Consider the following 19,201-nt stretch of genomic DNA (forward strand, 5'->3'; position numbering starts at 1 on the left):
GCAAAGAAAAGGCAGAGCAGATCAAGAAACCTATCATTTTATTAGAGCACAGCAAAGCAGTCCATGCTCTAGATGAGCACATGTGAGAACTGGGTACCTTTGAAATGCAAAGTCTAAGGGCTCTACTTACGGTGATACAAAGAGTCCTCTTCTGTTGACACAATGTGCACACTGAAAACCTTGCAACACTATTTAGATGCATTCTCAGCCAGCTGAGGCTTTAAACCAAGGTTAGTGCCATCTGTCTAGTTTTGGCAGCATCCAGATCGATGTAAAAAATCCTATGGCACTGTTTAAAAGGAACAGAGAAAGCCTGCTTTTGGTCAATTCCCTCCAATTATTAACATAAAAGATGTGGCTGATACCAAGGCCAGACAGCACATCTGGGTCAATAAGCTCACTGCACCTTTCTTACCACATTTAGAGCATTCAACAAACTATTTCACAACTCAGATTTAGCATAAAAGTCATAAAAAGTACTAAGTTTTTCGATTGCTTGCCTCAGTTCAATTATTTTCTTAGATGCATGTTAAATCAAGGATTAATGCTATCAAGTATTTTTGAGTTGAGATGTAGCTATTAATACATTCTCACATTCTTCCTAATTTCTAGAGCCCTGAACAAGCACAGTACCAAAAACTGAAAGCAATATATCAATCAAATTTGTTTGAATTGGGAAGACTATCAGTTTGCAAGTGAAAAAGAAGTAAACCAAAGAGAAAAAATATTTGATGAAAAGCCTCAAAGCTTCAAATGAGGAAAGACATTGTTCAGTTGGATGCAATTTGCTAGGCAAAACCTTTCTGTGATCCTGGAAAATGCATTCAAGTATTATTCTTTGAGATTTAGTACAGCCTAGAGCATAACCCACTCATTTCACCTGTGCCAAAATCCTCCTGCAGCACCAATAATCATGAATGCTTCAGAAATGCAGAGATATGTACAGGATCATTTCCGCTCTTTATTAATTCCATCTTTATTACCAACCACACACACCACCTTGGGCGGTTTTTAACATTATGCATCAGCATTATGGAAATTTAATTACTCTACCAAAAGCTCTGGCTCCCACTCTTCTAAGCAGCGTGGAAACACAACAAACAGTCCTTATCTCCAGTGTGAAAACACACTGAACACTCGTGGGCTGCTTAACTAGGAAATGATCACAGATGCTCAGTACCTTCCAGCGTTTGATTTAAGAAACTGTTCCAGTATTTGCTCAAACACTGTTTGAGAATCAAAGAATAATGCCATTTACTAGTTTTTACAAACAATCAAGCAATTATGGAAGGAAGTACATCAGAAAATGGGGTTGATGAGAAAACCTTGGTTTAGGTCTCATTTAAATATTAAGCAAGCAGAGTATTATTGCTGGTGAGGGCCCTAACCTTGAAAAGCACTTACTTAAGTGCTTAAAAAAAAGCCCAAACAGACAGGTGTCTTTTGTGTATGTACTAGGTCAGAGGCGCAATGGAAGAAAAGAATGAAATAACAAAATGCATCTTTCATCTCATTAGGCAATCAAATACAAGGTAAAATTTGCCAAGTTGAAGATAAAATACTTTATAAAAAACAGCCCTTACTAATTGCATAAGGGCATGTGCTGATACTCTAGTTGGTGTAAGTGTACATATCCAACGAATGAAAATAAATTTTGATTTCAAGAAATATCAAGAGGAAGCTGTCACTGAATCATTATCTTTGTATTAAAACTCCTTGAGATGTCTTTTGATTTATATTACTACAGCCTGGCAATTTTTTCTTTTGCTAAAAAAGTACATTGCAGGCTTTTTTCCCAAAAATCCTCTTCCTCCCAAAGGAGTTTTCCTCTCAGGGAAGCAGAAGTGTGTATGTGTGTGAGAAGCAGTGGTACTTCAAAAACCCCTGTCTAGCAATGACACGATTCCCTACAAAACCACAAAACCCAACACAACTCCCTGATTGTTCTACACAGCCCCTAAGATAAAAAACTTCAGTGGCACATCAAGTGTGACTGCCTGAATCTCAAAATCTTAGATTAAAAAAAATTTGAAATCAAGACTGAAGATGAACAGAGTCATCACTAAATCTTTCACTCGAAAGCCTGATTTAAGAATCTCTGAAGAAACGTGTGTTCCATGCAAACCTCAACCAGTGGAAGACAACATTTGCAATTGCTTTTGTGAAAATACAGGTACAGGTACCATTTTGTTTTAAATTTATGCCTGTGTGTACCCAGGTCTGCCATCTCTTCCATGTCTTAGCTCTCCTCCTCTAATGGAACGAGCCCCACTCCATGAAGCAAGATCAGCTCAGGGAAAACAGCTCCTTCACCACCCAACCAAGTCTCCCAGTGAAAAAACCACCCCTAAATTAGTTCAACCCCACCAGGAAGGTAATACTCAACAATGAGATAGAAATAAGTAGTAGAGATCAGGTTTATTCATCAGAATATAAATACCCAGGAAGAAAAAAACAACCAACCAACCAACCAACAACCCACAACACATAATAAACAGAACATACACAGAACAAGATAAAGCATTGCACAACACACAAGGTCTAAACTAGGTTCTAAGTTTACAAGGAATACAGTTTAAGCAAAATAAAAACCTTACGTATGAGAGAGTTCTTTGTCTCAGCCAGCTGCTGCCAGCTTGTCTGTCTGTCTTTCAATTTCTCAGAAAGGTGTGTGTGAAAATCTAAATGAAATAAAACAAATAACATTTTAGAGATGGCTCTTCTCCTTCTTTTCCTTCATTCCATTCAACTTTGGTGCAATACAGCCAACAGAATGTTTCACCTCCTCCCACCCAAAGCATTCCTCAACAGTAAGTAAAATACATTACTCATTATTATCTAGAGATTAGGAATTCTTTTATCTTGTTATCAATGACATAAAAAGGCATATTGAGTAGCAGTAGTTTGGTGCAATCTTGCTTTGCAGGAAGTCCATATTCCCACTGCCAGCATCATTAACCATAAAAAGGCCTGAGTGCATGAAATCTCTCTAAAATCTCTCTTTGGGTAGAACTTAATCCAAAGGCCAGCAGAATTTCTACACAGACTGTACAAGAGGTGCTTAAGTTCATACTAACTTATTTTCAGTATGCTATCCATTCCTCCTATAGCCAAATATCAGTACATCCTTGTAAAATATATTTCTTGTTATCTAAAACCAGACTCCTAAGATACATTTGGAAAATGGACACTCTCAGCTGTAATAAATCACTTCTTACATGTTTATTGCAGCAGCACTATGACTTTTACATTGACTCTTAACATACTCAGGCTCATTCTGCGGCATCTTAACTAGACAGGAACCAATGAAACTCCACTGTTGCAAGGAGAATTCTTTTTTCTTTTTTGTCTCATAAAAACTTCAGCTTTAGGAAAACAGATTTTAATAAATACATACAAAAAAACCCCTTTAGTTTTGAATCATCTCTCTCTTAAATAATCCTGGATTTTGAAAACATGACATAAGCAGGGAGTCCTCTTACATTTGAAAAGCTAAAAATCAATTGAAAATTATTATTGAATTTCATAATAACATCGGGATAATTTTCAGATGTAGTAAACAGGAAACATAAAACCTGTTTTTATTTATTTACATGATTTGCCTTGCAAAAACCAGCAAGACAAGAGGCCCAATAATTAATGTATGGTCACTCTGATTCTTGTTTTTCTCTAAGTTTTCACTGGAAGATAATTTTACTTGGTGCATCTCAGGTTCAAATCCTTCATAATATTTATAAGATAATAATTGATTTTTTCACCCAACACTCAAATAAAATCAACAGTGAAAATGTGTTCTGTAAACACAGCAATTTATTATATGCAAAGAAAAAAGGCAACACACTGACACAAATAAAAAAAGAGCTGACCAAGACAATAGAAAATAAACCACTTTGCATGCTAGACAACAAATTAGCTATTTGTTTGGAGCAAAATACCTTAATTCAAGTGGAATAATGTGAAAGAATGACAGCAACTGAGTCTTACATCTCTGACTTTGGGGAGAAAGGAATTTCAAAGGAGAAGTTACAAACAATAAAAACTAGGTAGAATTTACTAAACTGGCTCAATGTCTCCTTGCCACACAGGAAGTTAAATTTTGATAAGGTGCAACTAGAAGACATTTTTGGGTACTTTGGCTCACACCTAATTAGTTCAGTTTTATTTTGATGATACAGACTTTTGATTTAAAAACAAAGAACAAAAAAGTTTTTCAGGAACGCTTCACTTATCAAGATCATTCAAAGAACAACATACAAGTGAAGTAAAGAAATGTGAAGGGCAGAGCACAGTGAATATCAATGTAAAAATGCTGGTAAATAATAAAAAAAAAAATATTGCAAATGTCTTGTTTTATTATTACCAGCAATTTCCCCCCCCAAAAAATACTAAAGTTGATATTATTTTCGTATGTTAAAAATGGGAGAAATTAAATATACATAAACACATGCATTGCAGGCATATATCAAAGAGGAAGTAATGGAATTGTTTCAGTAAGCTTTTTTTTCCTTTTCTTTTTCTATGTGAAAATGGAACCAAACTCTTAAATACAGTGCAATTGTTCTGCAGTACTTATAGCTAAATTAAACCATTTTAGTAGTTTGCAATTATACTATTTCTGTTATATCCCATCCTATACTATGCAAAGTTTTGAAATCTTTACTGTCTCTATTTCTGTTTTAATACAAGCTTTAGCTTTCATTTCTCTTTTATGAGGAAAAACAGAATTAATCCATCAACAGTTCATCTATTGACATTTTATCACATTACCCTTTAAGCTTGTGTATGTTACTGAATCTGCTATTTTCTCTTTCACCTGTCTATGGCCACCGTGGGATATTTGATCCTTATAAGATGAGGACAACAAAGTGCTCACCCAAGGAAGCTGAACCATCCCTCTTTTTGTGGGAAGCACCTAAAACTAATGGCTAAAGCTCAAGTTTCCAAGCCCTGTTTCTCCAAGAATTAAAAAAAAAAAAAAAAAAAAAGGTTTGCCACCAGTGCCCAAAGGAAAGAATATTTAAATGTTAAGACACTTTAAAATAGTGTCATCTGAAGGGAAGTCTCTGTGGGTATTACCTTCCTTTGACACTCACAGGGAGTTAAACCTAATTGCATTTAGGGTTATCTCTAGCAGCTACACTTGGAATCAACTATCCTCAGGAGGACTATTGTTCTAACTAATCTACTTATTAGGCTTTTATTCAGATTTAGTACACCCTTTTATAAAAAAAATCTCGAAGGGATAGTAATGGATTTTGCAATTATCAGACAGGAAAGAGCAGAGTATGACCTACGGTCTTTGGCCTTACCAAAAATTAGGAAAAAGAAATCTTTTGTAAGTAAATCTTTAGATCTTTAAGTTAATTTTAATCCCTACCAGACACTGCAGTTATATCTGGAAAGGTAAAACCTGTGTGAATTTCCTGTGCTCCTCCTATATACTGCCCTAAAATACTACCCCTCCCACAGGGAGAAAGAAACCTCCTTTCTGTCCTTGCCTTGCAAAGATGAGCAAGTAGCAGTTTTTGACTTGCTGTCTCAAGCTCCACTTTAAGCTAAAAACCACTGTTGATACAGGTGATTTTAGATACCAGTATAAATCCTAGCAATACCTTTTGAGAGCTGAGAAAACAGGCACTGCAATTCCTGACCTGCTCTCCCGTGAGGAATACAGAGTTCGGACTAGCTCCTTGCCTTCTGCATATTTTAAGTATTTCTCTAATTTCCCTCCCACCCCAACAGTCTCCCAGGGAACCTGCCACTCTGAGGAGATCCATTCCCCCCCACAATCGGGAAGCACCTCTGGACACCAGCAGCCAGGGGCTCCACTCCTCAGGATCCCACTGCAGAGCATGCCTGGGCCCCACAGGACATGTCTTTGTCCTGGGAAGGAGGCTGACCACCAAATATCCTGTTCTTAGTTCCAGTTCCTCTTTCGAGCTGTCCTAGCTACTACTCTCAACCATCAAGCCATCCAGGAACAAGCATCACTCCTCTCTCTTCTCTCTTCCCTCATTCCCAGTTGCTTCCTTCCTTTGAAATTCTCCCCTTCATAGTTTAAATAGATGCTTCCTGCTATGCACTATAAATTCCCAATCTTATTAGTTCACAGGTATTCTGGCATTTTGCTGTTTAGCATTTTCCAACAGGCATCACTAAAATCTTGGCAACCAATCACATAAGATGTGCTCCACCCTTTCAGACAATAGCACATTGTTTATGGTTGGGTTGTTTGGGGGTTTTTGTACATATGAAAACTTCCTTACATTTTACAAGAGTTGCTTCCTCCACCCATAATTCTTATGCCTCTCAGTCAACATTGATCTAGAATATAATTGTGGAACATTAAACGTGACCAGAGCCTAAACAACCTCCTAAGCTCTGTTCTCATTTTAAATCTTCTATTTATCAAAGTGGCATAACCCAATTTTTACTAGTAATATACAATAAAAAGATGGCTTATTTTCATAAATTAGCACTTCAGAAACCTTGAAAAAAAACCCCTTACAAATAAATAGCCTGAATTTCTCAAGCTGCTTTCCCTCCCTCCCTATATTTACACAAAAACATCCAGAAATAAACACTTGCTCCTTTCCTGTCACACCTGTGTGGCTCAGACTGGTCCCAAATATCTCTGATTTCCTCCCTACTGACTACTTTCTGTGAGCACAAGTTTCTCCTCTGTTGATATCTCAGCATATTTTCACTGCTATTTGCTCATGATTATTGCTGATCATTATGATTTTTGAGGAAAAGGACAAAACCTGTAGCAACTGATGGAACACTTTCTCAGTACCAGGCAGGTCAATGCTCTAACTTTGCCCTCAAAACCAGGTTTTTTTTCCCCCATCACATTCTACCCTAATACTTCAGACCATGCCTGGTGGGCAGATGTAACAAGTGCAGTACTCAACCTCTACATGCACAATCTCCAGTTCGAAAAATAACTCAGTAATACAAAAGTCATGCACAAAGGTATGGGAATAAGAACTGTTCTGCAACAAAAAGGCCACAGAGTTTTTCTTTTCCTGTATTGTCTTGACAGAATTACTCTCTGCTGTATTACTCTATTATGTTCTATTGCACATTTTACATCCAATGTTTTGTTTGATCTTTTGTAAAAGTTGTGTTCAGTTTTCTCTCCCCTGAAGCACATTCAACAAGTCAATTAGACTTAAAAAGCTTTACCTTCGTATTGTACTGGCAGCTCTCAAGCACAATTATTCTCCAATGCAAAACACCCACAAGACATTTAAGAGTATACTTCCACAAAATAAAATGTTAACACACCACCAAACATTCACGAAGAATTGACAAACACTACAAAAGAAAATGCTCTAATGCAGTTCAAGTACATCTGAAAGTGTATTTTAGCTCAGTGAACTCCACAGCAAATACACCATTTTCCCTCTCCTCAGCCTAAAGGTAAGGTTACAAAATGGGAGTCAGAAGAATTTTTGACTTGCACTGTAATTTAAAACCTCCTAAATGTTACCAGTATGACCAGCAACAGATCTACCATACCAGGAGCTGGGTTTTCCAAGGGCAGTATCCATGCCTTTTCTAGAGAATAAAACAAGTATTTAGCTACATTAAACACAACAACACAGAACTTAAAATGAAAAATACTTACATTTTTTGTTTTCGTTTCCTATGGAGTACTAAAAGCATTGGGATGTCTTTTTACCATAAGAATCACAGGGACATGCATAATTCAGATCAGCACTTAAGAGTACAGAGATGTGTCTATTTCTTTGTGTACAAGTCTGTTATAACTATGAAGTCAAAGTTAACTGAACCTAAATTTCAAGTAGATGTATTTAAGTCAAATGAAATGATTTCTTTTAGTCTTATCTCCCAAAAGAATTAAATACAGCCCTATTAAGTCCAAATGATTATGTCTACACAGGAGTGTCAATCAATTTCACAATATCACATTAAGATCATGACACTACATCTGGTAATTTTGATAAATATTCTCAAATTCCCCTGAACAGCCAAGCCCTAACATCTAAAATATTCATAACTGCCTCTTAATTCAACATGGTCATTGACTCACACAGAAAGTAAAACTCTAACTGAAACTTCCCAACATTTTTTCCTTCTGGTTTTACTTTGCCTTTTGAAGTAAAGGTCAGTTCAACAACTATTACTTCACGCTGTTAGGAATGGTTTAGTAACCCCATACAGACCAATGACTCAGCTACAAGTCATGATTTAATAATTATGGAGATATAAGTCACAATTCTCATGGGAATAATTTATTAAAAATTAATAAAATCTTTGAACAGCAACTGAATGTTCTCTGTGGTTGCTTTCTCTTTCTTTAATACCTTTTCCATGCAAGCTTCTCACAAATAACACTTTACCCTCAGGTCACTCTCTGTGCCAATGACTGCATTTTTAGATCAAAAACTTAACACCTGGAAAGACCAGTAACTCTTTTACAAAATGATTTTTTCAAATCTGTTAAAAACAAAATTAAATCTCTGAACCTGGTATCCTTACATAAATATGGTGACAAGATTCACATGAATGGAATTTTACAATAGAAGCTGCCAGGTAAAAGTTTAAAATGTAGAGGAGACCACATGCACTGTACCCAAACCAGTCAACACTTCAATTAAGGCACCCACTGCTTTTTCTCCTCACTTGTGGCAGCACACAAAACCGTATAAATAAAAGCTTTATGGAAAAGGGTAAAACCACTTTAAATCCTAGAAGTAATTCCATAAAAATAATTTTTCTCCTTATTGTGGGATATGTATTTTTCAGCTTGAAAGCATAAAGAAAGGGTAAGTCAACCAGTAAGTTATCTGACCATACTAATTTCCTACTTCTTTTGTAAAATTAGGGAAAAATTAGTTAGCTGCTCTTGATTTTTTCCAACAACCTGAATATTCCACAGGCACTCCAACATCCTGTCTGCCTCTAACCCTGTAGCTCATTACTCATTTAAAACCAAGGAAGCCCCTTAAAATACAAAGAAAGCAATTGAGATCAGTGTTCTAGCAATAGCAATGCCTCACAAAACAAAACAAAGCTCTTGAAGTAATAACTTCAGCATCTGTCTTCCTCATTACTCGTTTATGTTCTTCACTGTTAAGAATTATTGTTTGTTTTTAAATTGCTATGGCAAGTTAATTGATGAGCCTCAATCACCTTTAAACCTACTTTTACTTACTGATCTCTCTTGTCTTTCTACAGCAAGTTCTATTAGTGAAAAAAAAGCAAATTACAGTTTTCAAGTAATTAAGCTGGTAAGATCTTATTTGTCATCTGTGCCTGTAAACAATTTTGAAGAGCTCAGAACTGACACACAACTTACAAGAAGACAAGCTTACTGTTTCATTGTGCTTTTTGCTGGAGAAAAAGATAGGAAGAACAAGATTTCTATCTCAAACTTTACCAAATACCTGTTCAGCTTCTATAATGAGATCACCTATAGCTTTGAAACAAAGCTATTCTCAGTACTCTTTGATAAAGAACGTAAGTACAACCTATAGTGAATCATATCAAAGATATTTTATCACTTCTCTAGCCCAGGGAAAAGTACAAAACTAGAATAAATACACAAAAGTAATACTTGAGGATATCCTCTGTAACTCCAGGAGCTTGCCTCTCCTGTTTCCTAAAGATTTTATTCAACAGCTCTGGTTGGATTATTCTTCCACCACTTTCTCAAGTCTGGCTCTGAACCAGTGTAAATTGTTAGTATTTACAAAGTCCAGGGATAAGAAGTCCTGGATGTATATGAGGTAGATTTTTGCTAATTTTGGATCTGCCATTTGCCAATTTGATGCTGTATGGTTTCCATACAGGTAAAAGGCAGTGAGCAACCATTCCTTATTCACAGTCGTTAGTCAGTCACCACTGCAGAGGCTCCAGTCATGTGTAAACCATTGTACACCAACTGGTGTAAAAACCAGTTGTTTTTACACTAAAGAATATTAAAGTTATACTTCATACGGAAACTATGCCATACCTTGGGTAACTCATCTCACCAGCTCCTACCTTTTGCAGTTCACCTGCATCATTCTTTAAATGAAAGAACGAGAATTCAACATACTGTTCAATGTTTATGGACCTTCCACACCTTTATACAGCAGCAGTGACAATATTTTCTGGTTTCTTCTCTAAATAAACTTTCCACTGGTTCCTTTCTTTGTTATAAGAAGTAGTTTGTTTGCATTATTGTAATATTGCATGGATATCCTTTCACAGGATTGTCCACTGTTGTACTAACACAACTTTCCTGAATCTTAACAGAGAATTCAAAGCCCATCATAATTCCTCAGTAATATCCATTTCATCTACTGTTTTCTATCCTACCCACTCACATTGTGAGATTATTCAGGAAATTTTCAACATCTTTGTCTTCACTACACTGCCATAGAGAAATCAATCACTTCAGTACGTTTCTGTTTCTCCAGCTCATTCTAAAAACCACCAAAATTAAGTTTGCCCCATGGACACAACAACAAAGTGCAGAAAGAGGCTGCGACACTCAGAAAAAAACCCAGATAAATTCAGCTCTTTTCTGTAACAACAAATGTTACCTCACACATGATGGCAGCTGCTCCCCTCTGAACACAACATGGGCTGACAACAAACACACTCATCTATTTCCTGATGGAATGGAGCCCTCAGCACCCAGCATGCACAAAAAGCAGTTCATGGCTGGGCAGAAAAACTGCCCTGGACAAGACAGCCACACCCAAACACATCACAGCTTCATGCTGTGCACAGTTAGAGCATTACACTCCCTGACTCAAAAGGGATAATGTGTTGGAGGAAATAAACACAGACAACACCTTCTGCATGTACCAGAAGGATATTTATGATGTGAAAAACATTGCAATGTATTTTACCTAAGCTACAAATACGGAGTCATGTGGTGACCGACCTAGTTTCCTGTTAACTTTAAGTGTATTTTTAGTTACTCCTTGTTGACTTATATTTTCATTAAAACCTGAGGGATATGTCTTTTGAAGCCTGATGGAGAATGAATGGAGGTATGATGCTTTGCAAAGGATGCCTAGGCATTTTCCCCCAATGTTTTCTCTCCTAAAGTCACATGTCTAGTAGGAGCTTAACTGAAGAGCAAATAAGCATCATTTGATTACCTCTATCTTATCTTTCCTTCTCAGGAATTTAAATGCAAATGAAAAATAGAACAAACACCAAGAATTGCATCAAGTGGTGGTGCAGTCTAATGACTACAACCAACACAGTCTGTGCTCTGCTCACTGCCACAGCACTCTGCAGTCAGCAGGACTGGCAGTGACCCCTACCTGCTCTTTGCAACTGAATATACACAGAAGTACTTTGAAAATCATCCCAGTATTTATACAGGAGTGATGTAATTAATTTTCAGAGTTTTGTGGGACAACATATAACATGTTATATAGGCTATTAATGAGATTATATTGATTTGAAATAGAACAGCAAACCCACCTAAGAAAAGAGCCCTCTGAGTGCCTCCAATCATGTAGAAGATGCATTAGAAGGGTTTTCTTTTTGGGAAATGATGAGCTTAATTTACAGTAAGTGGAAACTAATTGTTCTCAGACCACAAATGTAAAGTCAGGGAAAGCAAGGCCACTGTTACCAATTCTTTCTTTAGTATGAGAATGAACTATAAAACTTCAAAATTTATGTATGCAATCCAAAGGTTCAGAGCGAACCACAGCTGATTTTTTTTTTTTTGCTTGTTTTGCCCCTTGTCTACCACTGAATTAAGTTTCAACATTAGATTTTATGTCGCAAAATACTGCATAAGCACCTAGATTCAAACAAAAGCTCAATTTCAGTAATTATCTTGATAATTATATTAGGACAGTCTAGGTTTCCCTACAGCTTTCTATTTTTCAAACTTGAAGAGAGTTATGTGCATGATGACAGCTCTGCGTGCTCATAAGACTATTCTTACTTTATCCTGTCTACTTTCACACTCTCCAGAAACTCAGTTTTAAGCTGCAGTTTTCAAGTATTTTGTCAATCACAGTTTATCAAATGCATTCTGCTAAGGCAGCTGTCAGGAAAAGATTCAGCAGTGACAAGCTGTCTCAGCTCCTGTTCATTCTACCCTTTTTATCTCTGAGGAGGAGAAATACTGTGGCTAGAAAAGGCTCTACCTGTTCACTAAACAGTCAGTGGAGTCACCGTGCTGGCAGAGCTCCTGATCAACAGAACGAGGACTCCCAATAAATTCTCAGCAGCACATTTATGCCTACTTTTTCCTTATCATAAGTGCTGTTCTGAAAACACTACTGGCACTCTGCACATAGAGGTGATTGAGTAAAAAGACACAGTGCAAAGTTGTCAATTTATCCTGAAATAGCTTCTACTGGATAGATAAAAGCCATCTAAACCATAGCACAAGACAGTGCTATTACACAGAATCTCCAGACTTCCCACAAAAAATTCCAGAAAAAAACTCTGCCCTCTGTTACACACATACACACAATTATGGCATCATACACAACTATTTATGTATACAGTGAAATATCAGTGCAGACTGAAGTATTATCTTATCAATCCTGGCAATTAAGAACTTAATGTAATCTCACTCTGTATAAATGATATTTCAGAAAGGCTAAAACTGGGATTATGCCAGACTTGCCTTTTAGCTTTAATTGTGTTGACTACATTACCTAAAAGAATCTTCACTTATAATGACAAATCATGACTGGGAAAACATGTATAAGTCAGATTTTCTCCTCCTCCACATATATTACCATGGAAATGCCAAAAGCGTAAGACAGTTCTCAGACAGCTTATCTCCAAATATTTTAGTTGATCAAAATGATGCCATTTGATCCCATACATGGTCTGTTGAAGGATGAAGAAGGGAGTTTGAACAGTAGATTCAGTGTTAATCTACATCAAACGCTTCTGCTTTAAAGGGAACAGAATGAAGAAATTTTCAGTCTTCATTAAAGAGGAAGCATGAAAAAGGCCAAGTAGTGACTTGAACTTTAGGAGTGTTAAATAGTATTTGAAACAGGCTGACATTTGAAAATTTTCAATTGTTGTCCATCTTTAAAGTGTCTGTCCATCATTGTCCATAAATGTCATATAAAAAAGAACAAAGCAATAAATGGGTCAGAGTAATCTCAAAAATAAGAGAAAAATCATTAGGCTACGAAGAGGAGCCATCAAACTGCCTTAACACAGTGTCTCATTGCCAACACCAGCATGAGAGGTTAGAGGCAGAGCTGGAGGCAAGAGTAGGAGCACAGGATGAAGTCAGAGATAAAAAATACAAATAACGTAAGGATGACCTTAGGTGTAAATAGAAATCTGAGTCTCAAGTTGAGATGTTCCTACAGAAACTACCTCATGTTCACAGCTAGTTTTGCATTGCACACTCCACGCTTGCATATAATGGAGCAACAAACTACAAAACCTTCAGGAAAAGTTGGAGTAAACGATGTGAAAAGACAGCCAAGAAGGTGAGAAAACAAACATAACTGGTTACAGTTCTGTTAGACCTGGGAAAAAAACAACTCAGAAGGACCAAGCATCAGAGAGGACTGTCCTGAAGAAATATGTTCAGACTGTAATAGGTGCAGCTGTGCATTTTATTCCTCCAAGGTAAATAAACTGAACACCTCACACATCCTTTCAGATTAAGGATTAGATATTGTCCAAACACTAAGGTTCTATTTAAAATATGGGACAGGAGGGGGCTGGCCCTGTCCAGAGGTCATATTTCCTTTCCTTTCACTCCTGGCATGGTGCTCTCTGTACAAGCTTCTCCCTTCTCTTTGTGCAGGGCACAAATCCTGAACACGTCCCTGTTGTCAGCAGATCCAAAAAGTGCATTAGGATGGATGGAAAGCATGCTCATGTGCTCACTGCACACAGCTTCTAGTTTGCCAGCTGATGTAAAAACATGACAAGAGATAAGAACATAATAAGAATTTTCACATGCCAGTAATTTTTTTTAGACTTTCTTTTTTAGTACTAGCCATGGGACCAAATTACATCAGTCAGAAAACATGATTTTCTGCTTTCTATGTATGTAATATCTGCCAAATAAGAGAAGATGACACAAAGGCAGGAGGAGATGAGTCAAGTGAAGGGTCACTAGAAACCTGTTTTCTCAAAGTGGACAGATTGTGCCTCAGCCCAGCAGTAATCCCCCAATCATCATTGCTTTTATCACAACACCTCTGATGCAGCTAGCTAGGGATTGAGGGGTCATTAATTTGGGACATTAAACATGCCACCAGTCACCCATGGCCAAGAGCTGTACTCAAGCATCTGGGAGCAAAGGTGTGTTTTAGAAAATAGAATTGAAACCCGGATCTTTACTGGACGCATTTATGTTTACCACTGAGAAAATCCATACAGATGCTGACCCTGTTCCAACACAGAGAACTGCTGAGCTGTAAAACCAGCATTCTTCTGAAGGAGAGAGCAAACAAAGCTTGGAGTTATGACAAAGCAGAACTCTGTTTCATAGAGGAAGTTGCAAATTCACTAGTTCACCTCTGGCTGTAAGAATTTCCAAGTAGGGTACCAGGATACAATTCACACATTTCTTGATGAAGTAACCAAGGGCACTCTGACATTTTAACTAGTCCCTCCCAATTACTCGGTGGTCTTACTCAAGCATTTGGAACTATTTAAATTTCCACATATCAAATCCTATCTGTCAGTCGTGACAAACCCTAGATATCTGGTACACAGAGGCCATCAGGCAAATGACACCTATCAGGCAGTATTTCACAGAAAGGGACAGCTACAAGGTGGAACATCTCACTTTTGGAAGGTTCAAGTGAGCAATGTCTCAGCTGAAGCAGACTTTTCACAAACAAATATTTCAAAGTTCATCTTTATCACCTTTCCTTTTACCATCTAACACTAACAAAAACTCTCTTAAGCTGTTACTTACTGGTCAACATGTTCAGCATGCATTAAAAAACCCATATGGGTGGGATCTTCTCTACCTAAATTAGGCACTTAGACCACGGCCAGATTCTTTACAAAGAAGCCAAACCTATTCTCTGCAGCTGGGGGAGAGAAATAAGCACTCCTGAGACGTGTTCAGAGGGAGGTCTTGTCCACCTAACTTAAGTGAGTCAATTCACGACAGAATGGTCTTCCTCTGGAAAGTATCCAAAAGCCTCTGCCACTCTCTGCTGACTCCAAGAGGAAAACCAAGCACTTCAGTTGCAAAACAGCTTCACTAAGCACAATGTAGGCACAAAACTGAGTGAATAAAAGCTCTGTGCTGCAGTGGCTCAGTCCACTTTACATCTCCCAAGTTGCCTTAAAAGCCGTCTCTCATTACAACACCGGGCTAGAAAGTTCTCCCTTTGTCTAGATCCTGCTGGTCACTGGCCCTCTCCCCCTCCCATCCCTTTTCCCATTGGCCCCTGTTATGCCATTCAACCTTGCCTCTGCCCCCTAGCCCTCAGACCATTGGTTTTGGATGCTCTGCCCGCCTGTGGGAGTTTTCGGGATAAAACTGGCACGGGGCTGTCGGTTTGGTGGTTCTTTCTTGCCTCTGTTCCCTTTGGGCCGTTGCTGTTAAACGCCTCGGAATTGCATGCAGAGAACCCCTCTCGCCTCTCTGTCTCTGGTTCACGCACAGACTGTGGCTGTGAGCGGCTGTTCGCTGTGTGCACGTGTGGGTGCTGGGAGAGCGCCGCCAGAGCGGGCCACGAGGGACCCGGCAGGGGCCCACCGAGGCCCTCATGCCAGAGCTGAGCATTGGACACTTGGCTCTTCTCATCCTCAGAACAGAGTGCAAAAACAACCTCCCTAAAACAGAAGTTCTTGCATGACTGGGTAATATAAATTGATAAAGCAAGGAAAAATGTTAAATTTAAATGTCACTAAGCATGAACAACCCCTGACTGTGTTAAGGCATGAGTAGTGCAGCCCAGACAGCAATTCACTCTGAAGAGAACTTGGAGTCTGTGATTGGGCTTCCACTACTTTTCACCTAATTCCTCTGGCATTGTTCCTGCATTCTGAATGTCCAAGCAGTCCACTCCTTACACAGGTATTCTGATTCCACAACACATCACTGGTTTGAGGTAAGCAGTGTCTAAATGGACAGAAAGTTTTAAAATCATACTCAAAAGTCATACCTAAGGACTTTAAATGGTGAACTAGAATCATGTCAATATTAAAATAAGATGGACTTTTTCAGGTAATGTTACAACTTAGAGGATTTGCCAGATATCCTATCACAAATACAACACACTGAAAGAACAACTACAGCAATTCCATGAGATGCACAATAGTAATTAACAGAACATTCTTGCATAGATGACTTATGTGCAGATTCAATGCAGCATTGTATATTATTATACCATTCCTATTTAATTGGTAACTTATTTAGACTCTCCAATCTTAAGGCAGGCAGAGCAAGTTTTTTAAAATAAATTTTGTTGATTTAAATTGTGGATTTTTCCCGAACATCTATGGTGTTCCATGAGTCTTCACCTAAAACCGTAAGATTAATGCATCTAAGTGGGAAATTTAGGACAGTAACTACACTGCATACAGCAAATACAATATGTAAATATTGCCACAGTTTCCCTTACATGAAATCATTGTACAAAGGAAGATTATATCAAGAGAACGATGATACATTGAATTAATTTACCTTCAGATATTAGAAGCAGTAAATTTTTCTCTCATTTCCAGTTTTCTAAGAAATCTCTTAATACTAAATGCATTAAGGTATCTGTACTAGTTAATGCGCTTTTATACTATACTGTTCTTCACAGACCCTCATGATAAATAAACATTATGTATACTACATTTATTCAGTTTTAAATTTTAATTATCTTGGCTTTCAGAGAAAGAAAACATTCCCACTGAATGTCAGTAAAAATGGTGCAAGCGAAGAATGGTAAAGTAGCATTGTTTAAAAACTCTTCTTGTTTGGTTCATCTAAGACAGCCAGATATAGAAACTGAAAGTGGTTAAAAAGAGTATTTAGGATTGGTTATTCAAAAGTACCTGTCGGAGCTGCTTAATCAAGATGGATAACATTCATGCTGCAGCAGAAGCATTTCTCCCTTGCACAGTCATCTTTATAATTTGAACTGCACGAACTAAAGAAGATTTTAATGCTATTGTGAATAAGTTAATTTCTGGTTTTACTTTTCATCATCAAAAAACTCTTATCTAAACCCTCCTTTCCCCCTTTCAATTCTCACTTGTGCTACCTACACACAGAAACCAAAAGCTGCAAGAGAACTGCATCCATGGCTATGGCAGCACCCCTTCCACTGAAGCAACACACTTCACTATTGCCTGACTAAATAAACTGTTCTTCTACATTAGGTTGCTTCATCTCCCACATCTCCACAATGCTACTTTAGAATTGGGCTGTAAACCAAAATAAATTCATCTGTTGTCATATCACGAAACTTAGTAAACATTTTTTATATCCCATTTTTCATCAGTATTTCTCCTGTATAGACCCAAACCACTACAAAAACCAATCACTGACACATTTTCCCCTTTATGTTTGTGTCAGACCATAATGTTCTTCAATTAGATGTAGATATGGGCTCTGAAGACAGCAAAGTAAGGTCACGCCAGTGGGAAATTACAAGTTACCAACCACCCCACTACATTACAAGTCCACAGAAATTTTAGCTCTCCAGCAAGTTAATACTTTATCTTGCTTTGCTTGTTTTATAACCAGAGAATTTCCCCCCACTATTGAGAGCATCTTCTTCTCTAATATCAATGCCATCTAACAATTTATGCAATGTTCGCTCTTCCATAGATCTAATTGCTTTATAATGTCCCTGACCTCACTATTTTGGGGAACAGAAATACAGGAAGAAAGGACAAACTGAGGTGATCGGGTAAATGAGTTTCACAAATCATTAACAACATGAAGAGCAAGGATTCAGTGCGTTACTTCAGCTTCATAGGATATAATTACATGTTTTGATTAGCAGATATATTTTCCCAGCCTCAGGTGTCAACAAGGGTTCAAGTGTATAACATGTATAAATGGGTGCTAATTTTACTAGTCATGAAAATGTGTTTCGCAAATTACATTTATATCCTCTTAGCCCATTTCCATTCGATATTGCTTCTCTGTAGTACCTCTTCCTGTTTATTTCCTTACAGTGACATTTTGAGCTCTTCCAAATGACACAATGATTCTAAAAGTCACTAGGCATGGCAAGTTACTTCCCCACTGAATACCTGTTCTGGGCTTGAAAAAGGAACAAGATTTACAGATGTGTATATGTGGTCATTTCTGTACTTCTGTAAACTGTATCCTGTTTAGGGTGTTATCATCTGGGATTAAAATCTTATGGCAAAAGTAGTGCTTTTCTTTCACCCAGGTGACTCTTGCTAGGCATGCAAGAATTCCTGATTGTTGACACCAATAAATAAGAGAGCAAGCCTGTTTTAAGAAAGTTAAGCCCTTTTTCCTTGCCCTGCACTTTCCTGAGAGTCCTACATGCTTTGTTCACAGAAATTAGATGAGGACTGACAAATGCAAGAACCTCTTTTCACACAACTATCTACAGAATGGTTTGGGTTTGAAGACACTCAAAGATCATCTACTCCCACGCCCTAATCAAAACCACGACGGCAAATATTTAAGGCTTTGGATAAAAATGTGGGATAAAGCTATTAACCACAAGCTGCTGGATATTGGAATACCTAAATAAGGACATGTTTCCACAACTCAGACTGCAAACAAGAAAAAGACTCAAAAGGTTTCCAAGTGTGAGTACAGCAGCACGAGGAAAGTAAGCACTAACATAACCACAGTTTTACTGTCTACGCACCTTTATTGTATATTTAAAAATGAAGGACTTGTCCTCCTTAAAAAGAACACGCATAAAGAAACTTTTTAGAATGAGATTAACATTTTCAAGCTAATGCTGAGATCTGTAACCCACATGAAGCAACAACTTAATAGACATCACTCCATTTTAGCAAACAGCCAAAGACCTCACCAGCTCAGTCCTTCACCTCCCAGTGTGGTGTCAGGCAACCTTATTGGCTTGGTTGGGGCAAAACTTCAGAGCACATAATAAAAAGAAAAATAAGACAAGGACAGAGAATTACAGTGTTCATAAACACACACTAAAATGCTGGTATAATCTCCTCAGTCTTCTCTTGCCACTGATACTTCAAGACGTCTACTAAATTTTATCAACATGAATAACTCAAAATAATAACTAAGGGAAAA

General features: G+C 37.7%; 1 protein-coding gene across 15 annotated transcripts in view; it reads right to left on the reverse strand.

The window, feature by feature from the left end:
- TENM2 (teneurin transmembrane protein 2) overlaps window positions 1-19,201 on the reverse strand; it is a 654,736-nt gene that overhangs the window by 284,691 nt on the left and 350,844 nt on the right. For 10 of the 15 annotated variants that reach the window (XM_019289969.3, XM_019289972.3, XM_010406239.4 and 7 more), the window contains one exon: window positions 2,598-2,681. The exons of the other annotated variants lie outside the window; for them this stretch is intronic. In XM_019289969.3, the coding sequence (XP_019145514.3) occupies window positions 2,598-2,681 (84 nt within the window). The remainder of the gene's footprint in view (window positions 1-2,597; window positions 2,682-19,201) is intronic. 15 annotated transcript variants of the gene reach the window in all.

This window comes from Corvus cornix, chromosome 13, assembly GCF_000738735.6.
Source record: "Corvus cornix cornix isolate S_Up_H32 chromosome 13, ASM73873v5, whole genome shotgun sequence".
NCBI lineage: Eukaryota > Metazoa > Chordata > Aves > Passeriformes > Corvidae > Corvus > Corvus cornix.